Here is a 7749-nt window from a genome sequence, read left to right as displayed (position 1 = left end):
CCGAAGTTTGAAAACTTTTGGAATTATAGTTAGATTTTCGATTTCGAATGTCAATAATGACTGGACTATTAATCTGTCAGATATATATAAGCAATATTCAAAATAATTAAAGTTTACAACACCAGATATATTAAATTAAAACATACATTCCTGCATTTATATATTTGTAAGCAGCTGATCAAATTAAGTACCTATTTGTAATTTTTTCTGCTGTATTTGCGCCGCTTACACTTGTTACAGGATGTTTTTTTATGCACCAAACCAATTAATTTAATATTGTTAAACATTTTGTATTGTTATTTTCTTTTTTCGTGTTAAATTTTTACCAATGAGTAGTAGACATTGGACAGATCAACTGGGTCACTGTTGCAAGACGGAAAAAAGTCACCGTGTATACGGGTTTAAATTTTTGAGGCGGCCTTGCAAGACAACTACTGGAATCGTGCGAAGTTTGGTCTTTAATCAGGTCAGTTCATCTAGTTTTTTTTAAATTCGAACTTTCGTAACAATATCACAGAGTGAGTATAGTGTTACAGAAAATTCAGAATTCCCAAGAAGCCGTCTAAACAGAGAAATTTTGCCGTAATTACTCACTGGGCAAGGAAGAACGTTTACTGGTCTCAGTGGTAAAGAACGTACATTACCACATATAGTCGCGTTTTTTTTTTATTCCACTACAAGTGCCCTTCACTGCAATTTCAACTGGTGAGTGATGTTGCAGTCTAAGATGGTAGCGGGCTAAACTGTTAGGGAGTATGGTAGTCATACCATAATCAGTTTCTACGCGTCATCGCACCGGAACACTAAATCGCTTAGCGGCGCGTCTTTGTTGGTAGAGTGGTAACCTAAAGAGAAATTTCAGAAATTATAAATTCCCAAATTGCCCCGCCGAAAAAGCTGCTGAGAAATTCGAACCCGAGACCTCCTACTTAAATTCACAGCGCTCACCGTTGAGCCAGGTACTATATAAACGATGTCAGCATTTACCATGAGATCAAAGGCGTCTAACTGCTGTATTTCTTTTAAATATTGTGCTAATATTATAAATATGAAAGCATGTTTATTTGTTCTTACTTCTATTTCACGCAGTAATTTTTTCCATTATAAGCAGTTTATGCTACGAAGAGTATACATTGGCCATAGTTTAATACGTTCAAGGTCCTTCGAGATTTATTGTATGGGTATATTTCCAAAGTTGGGAGAACTTATTTAAATTTTTTAATAAATATTTCTATTTTCATTCTCTGCCTTTTCGGTCTAGTGGTTAGCATTTTGAACAACGGATCACGAGTTCTTGGGTTCTATTCTCGGGTGAGGCCAGAATTGTAAGGTTTGTATGTATCTAAGTTTTTCTATAATAAATCTCGGTGACAGCTTGGTGGGTCGTAGTGGTCTTTAATTTGGGTATACCCGTTTAGAGGGGGGAGTCCCACATAACCTCCGTCCTGCCCAAGGGCCGGAGGTACCAATAAAGCTTTTCCACCACGCCAAAAAAAAAAAGGTAGACTACAACCAACCCGCCATGGAGCATCGTGGTGGGTATATGTTTTTAAACCCTCTTTCCTCTCAGAGGAGGCCTGTGCCTAGCTTACGCTGTTTCTGGTGATGATTTCAATACATTTTTTAGATTGGATTTTTAAGACCAAGCAATCCTATGTCTAACGGTTCAAGTGGTTGTTATGCGACGCCCGCTTAAAAACTCACCCTTAAATATTGTATTCTGCTATAAAATATACATTACAATTGTCTCTACTTTGATTCTCTCTAATATGTGCAAAAATCCAATTATTTATATTTTTAGTTATGCCGTAGTAGTACTTAGGAACTTTGATGATAATCAATATGTGTACAAATAGTAATAAATATACATTATTAACAAGACACAACCAATAACTGTTCTATGAATCGATTAACAACTATCAACACTTTTTTTACATTGTATTTAATAAAGTTATTAAGGCGGTATAGCTTTATTAACGCTCGTTGGTTGTTTGTTGTTATTATAAAAATTGAGGAATTAGCAAAAAAAATTAAAATTTTAAATTTTTCAATAAAAAAAAAAAGTTTCAAATCACTCAAAGTATAAAGTACTACTTATATTTTTTTTAGCAATTGTAATAATGTAAAATCCAATTGGAATATTGCAAACATTAGGGTCCAAGTAAACACTATTACTGTGATCTACATCTATTATGTATTTCTATTACAATAATAATAATAATAATTATAATCCATTACCAAAAATGCATACAAAGTCACTTTTTATAAGGGTAGTTATAGAGAGAAAAAAAAGGTTTATTGTTAAAGGTACACTTTAGTCAAAAATCGACATGTTGTTGACTAGTGAATGCATGAAACAAATCCAATTAATATTATTACTTCGGTACCGTAACAGTACAGAATTATTTAATTAACTAAGTTTTTAATTAAATAATACTCAGTAGGTACTACTCAAACATTATTTTAAATAAATTGACTTGTTCTTAAAATCCGGTAAAGTCATGGATTTCCGATACGGAAATAAAACTTTATTCACTGCAATAAAAGATTTATGACTAATGTGTTTTTTTTTTATCTCAAAAAAGTAGTAGTAACATGACCAAGAAAAGTAACTAAACCTCCTTAGTATCGCCAAAGAGAGTAGTTTTCTAGGTTAGTTTAGGCTAGGCAATTCATAATAATATTATATATATAATATATTATAACGTTAAGTTTTTCTGTTATGCTCTTGGATAAAGAAGAGTAGGTATATACATACAGAGTGTTTAAGGAACCGAAATTATGATATTTTTAAAATAATATAATGATATTAAAAACTGAGTCGAATTCACAATGTAAAATTTTATGCTCGATCTCCCAAAAGGACCTCAAGTCTTAAGAATATGACTCGAATATGACCCGTGATAAACTAAAGCACAGTAATTAAATGAATCACGCGGTGCGTTGAACAAAAATAACAATATAAACCATATGTAATGTGACCAGATGCCCTGCTTCTGCTAGGACGGTCTCTTTGACTGAAACTTAAATAGTAAAGTCAATCGTTAGTAGATATTACACCTTGCCTTGCCGAAATATGACGTTTTAACAGAAACTAGTCACGTGTTGGACGAAATTGCTTGCATTTTAAATTTAACAAAAAATTTACTATGGTATACATGCTTTTAATTATAGTTTATTTTTTTTATATTTGAACGATATTAGCGACAGAATATTAGTGTAACCCAATACATTATTTAGATCAGTATCTGTACCATCTTTTTCCAAATAAATATTTGATTACTTAATGAATATTATTTCTCACAACGACAGTCTGGCTATAAGTAGTGCGCGTGACTACTTATGCCTGTGGTTTCAGTATGCTTAAATTCAGGCTCTATTATATGCTTGGTTATACAGTTCCCTTATACATAAAGGTTTATTTAAAAAAATGCTCTATTGAAAAGTCAGGTCTGTCTGTCAGTCGACTATGCCAACGAAACAACCCAGAAATGCCGTATACTTTGATCTTACAGCAGACTGAGATCTACTTTTCTTTTTCGGATTGTATTTAAGTACTTACTGTAGGAAACAATATTCTAGCGGTGCCTTATGCGCGGTGTGAACCACCGATAAGGGTAACGTTGGGATAAATAGGTTTAATGTCCCAGGAAAACCAACCACGCACTCGGGACGCGACGGAAAAAACCTTAGGATTTTTTCTGGCGCAGACTGCAAACCATCTAAGCCTTTAATTAACTGTGTCCTGTTTTAATATTAAACGACATGGTCACGTGAACCCAAACGCCATATTGTTTGCGCTAATTGGCGCACTTATCGGTGGTTTCGCGTTAAACAATCATTAATTATTCGTTTTTACGATTGAACCATTTTCTTATTTATATTATTATTTCAGTTGTGACTTTTTAAAATCAATATGTAGGTAAGTAAGCATAGCTTAAACTTCATACATCTCGTTTTTTTAAAAGAAACTGAAGTCTAAGTTATCTATATTCTGTTTTGATTCATTACATTTTTTTTATTTCATTCTAAAATAGTTATTCGTTTTATTTATCTTCTTTTTTAATGTTGTTCAATACTTGAACAATAAAACATTTAAGTATCGAACCAGTTACTAATTACATCTTTGTTCATAGTCATCCCAGTTGGTGTAAAGATCTATGGCGTTTTATTAGTTTTACTTATTATGTTTTGTCTATGTTTTTTCCCTCTCTTGTCTACGGCAATAAAAAAGTAATGTAGCAAAAATAATGTTTGTTGTTACAATTAAAAATAAACGGTTGTGAATTGTGAATTTGGATCTATAAGTTATTTCATTATATCCACAACCTAACAATGTTGTATCACAGAATGAAATGCATCTCTCAAGGAATTACACATAAGTCTCTAATATCCACATATCGGACAAGAACAACGAAAACCAAGCTTAATTTGCAATAAGCCTCATAAGGTGTTGCAAAACAAAATTGCTGTTTTAACTTAGCAGTTTTTCATTATAAAGTTAACATCCAGCGATTGTCCAGCGTGGTGATTACGAGCAAACCCTTCCGTTGGGAGCGGCCTTTATTTTATACTATTGAAGACGATGATGTGCGCACTAAATTCAACATCTCCGAAGTGTGTTCCAGAGTCGGAGTGGAAAGTTCTAGAAAGTGCATTTTGGACGATCTGTTTTTTGTGTTGTATAATCATCATCAACTCATTACCAGCCCTCTACAAGGCAAGGGCCTCCTCCCACAATGAGAAAGTTAGGGCGTAGTCCCCCACGCTGTCCTAGTGTAGATTGCTGGACTTCACACGCTTTCGAGAACATTATGGAAAGCTCTCAGGCATGTAGGTCCTCGCGATGTTTTCTTTTCAGTCGGTTCGCTCTTGTCAGAGCGGTCGTGGTCGTCACTTAAGGGTTGTGGCACGCTTGACTATTCGTCGCCACTCCTCTCTGGCAGCTGCCTTTCTAGCACACTCATGTAAGAGGACAGCGCGATGTATTACTTCACCATTAAAGCAAATTATATTTAATTGCTTTAAACGGACCATAGCTTAGAAATGTTACAGGTACGTTCAAACTAAGCGCACTTAAAAAAGGGAAACGGTCTAACCACTGGGCATTGCCAAAATTATAAGCTTCATATTAATTCTTTATCATTGCACACCGCAAACGCGTGCTTCCACCCAAGTAACAAGATGGCAGGGAGTGCAGTAGCAAAAACATCATCCAACATAATAAAAGGACAATTTATGCAGTCGGCGGCGAAGTGGCGGGCGTGGTGAGAAATTATCATGTAATGGCGACAATTAAGTTAATTGTACGCTTCTGCTAATGGGACAAAGTTGCTTAGTTCGCCGGTTAATGTAATCCTTTACACGGACTGTGAATGTAATTGTTGTGAAATAAAAAAGTTAGATCTGCGGTGGCTGTAGACGTTTTTTTGCTCGTATTAAGACTTTGTTACGAGAGAAAGTACTTGTGTACTCAATAAATTACTTAGATTCACCACAAGCATTGCATTTGGATTGTATTGCATTTTTGTTGTTTTTCTGTGTGGTTAACAGTAAAATTGTATTTATTCAAGAGACATTCAGTTATGACGTTCAGACTCTATCAAACTACACACATATGAAAGCTGTAATAGATCTGCCTTGATGCCGAAATTTATGATTTTTTTTATTCACACAGTAAATAAATTTCACTAATTCTTTTAATGATTGTCATGTTATCTATACTTATTCCCTTACCTCTCCTACTGTCACAGGTTTATTGAAAGAGATCTGTTACGAAGAGAAATAATAAGATTCTCCTTAGTGCCTGTCCAGAAAGAGAAATCTTGGTTTGATATTTAAGAAAAAATCTATAATGTTTAAACTTCGAATTATGAATTGAAATTCGAATTTGAACTGAAATTTTTGTAAGTTTATCTCAAGGTCACCATGGGAACTAATTAAAATAAAATGCAGCAACCCCATCGAGTTTGGGCTCGTTTGATTTGTCTTGACAAGGACTCTGGTTCGAGGGTCTAATGGTTTAGTTGGTCAAATATAAATTAAAATAAATACATATCTAAAATAAAATAACAATATCAAATTTTAGCTTTTCAACACTGCCTTAAATTTTAAGAATAAAATTGGTGATTCTTGCTATTTATTTATAAGAACATTACTTAAACAGTTTTAGACCAAAACTGTACCGGCCCGAAATACATTGTTAAATAAAAGACAAAAGTCCGATTAAGGATGTGTCTTTAAATAATAATAAAAAGTTTTTTATAAAACAATTAAAGTTCGTTTAGACTTTTTCCTCTTTTGTTCCAAAGCAAACTTTATAAATAACATAAATATGATTTTAATAAGAAAGTAAGTTATAGGTAGGTACTTACACGGAGAAAAGTGTTTCAATACATTCTCTGTTTAAACAATAAAATAAAAAAAGATCAACGAATATTTAATATTTATGTTATATTGCCCCACGAATAAATAAAAAGTATTAACAAGAGGAAAATAAATATAAATATAGTTACTATTTACACTACTATCTATATAATACAAATCCTATCTTATATTCACAAAGGGATATGTAAACTGGTACCTATTTAAAGCAGTTGTGTGCACAGGGTGTTCCGCCAGGCTTTTAAACAAAAAATGTATAAAAAATTGATAAATGCGCATCCATTACCTAAATAGTAAATTTGTATTGTAGTATCCTATACCAGACACTTCATACATGCATTTAAGTTTATTGGAGGCGGATTTTTCCATTTTATATTACCTGTCATTTCTGCGTATGGTGATCCAAGAGGTAATTATTTTACCCAGCTATGGTGCACTTCATACGTGCATAAAAGCACTACCTGTTATAAAGATTGTGTATTAGTTGTATCGAAGAAGGATATCTCCATTTTATGTCATTTGCCTGTAACTACCGTAGTCGAGCACCCTTTGAACGCTACTGCTATAAAGTCTTATTACCGAAGCTGATTACAACTTATTATAATTCATGTATTATTTAAAGCAAAGGAACATGTTCACGAGATGCCGGTCAGGTATTCGAGTCTGTGAGAAAATTAGATCCGGGAGCCTCTATAGGCAAATCTAATTCTAAAAAAGTCATTTTCACGTGTTAAGTAGTGATTCTATACTGAACGGATTGTGTTTTCTTGTTCCCACGTTTTTGGATAGGTTCTGTTCCGTGTTCGAACTGCCGCTTAGATCTAAAGAAACTGCCCTGCCCGAGTCGAAGTCGAACTTGTCGAAGTTTGCGGCTGCTGTGCTGAACTGCTTGAAGAAGGTCGACTGGGGGTCTGGTAAGGGACTGAAATTTCTCGCAGAGTGACCGTCTGACGTGGAACTATCTGAATTATTGATAGCATCCGTCCCTGAAGGTGCACGGAGTCTTCCAGATAAGGAGAAGTCTTCGGGCCCAGAGTCATGACACGAGTCGCCACCAACAACGTCTATCATCAATTCTTCTCCATCTATTTCTCCATCTGAGTCCGAGTAGAGTCCACTGTTTCTATGCTGTGCGAGGTATTCCGCCTTTAGAGCTTCTAAATCCACCGCGATGCCTTTTGCCCGAAGTTTCCTCGCTTGTCTCTCTAGCGCTTTTGCCAACTTCTTTCTTCTTCTCGCCCTGTTAAAAATTGTAGGGCCTAATTAGTATAGAACCTAAATTTAAGGTGAATAGTTGCAATAAAAAAGTGTATTTTTCTATCCCAGTATTACGGAGAGCTTATACATTTTGAATAAACGCTCCGT

At 34.4% G+C, this 7749-nt stretch overlaps 1 protein-coding gene across 1 annotated transcript in view; it reads right to left on the bottom strand.

Moving 5' to 3' along the window:
• Nucleotides 1-6529: 6529 nt before the first annotated feature.
• LOC120629364 (homeobox protein unc-4) overlaps nt 6530-7749 on the bottom strand; it is a 46853-nt gene continuing 45633 nt past the window's right edge. The window contains exon 4 of the mRNA XM_039898293.1: nt 6530-7624. Within this exon, the coding sequence (XP_039754227.1) occupies nt 7108-7624 (517 nt within the window). The 3' untranslated portion in view covers nt 6530-7107. The remainder of the gene's footprint in view (nt 7625-7749) is intronic.

The sequence above is a fragment of the Pararge aegeria genome, chromosome 14 (genome assembly GCF_905163445.1).
Source record: "Pararge aegeria chromosome 14, ilParAegt1.1, whole genome shotgun sequence".
NCBI lineage: Eukaryota > Metazoa > Arthropoda > Insecta > Lepidoptera > Nymphalidae > Pararge > Pararge aegeria.
This window is presented reverse-complemented; position numbering and strand designations above follow the sequence as displayed.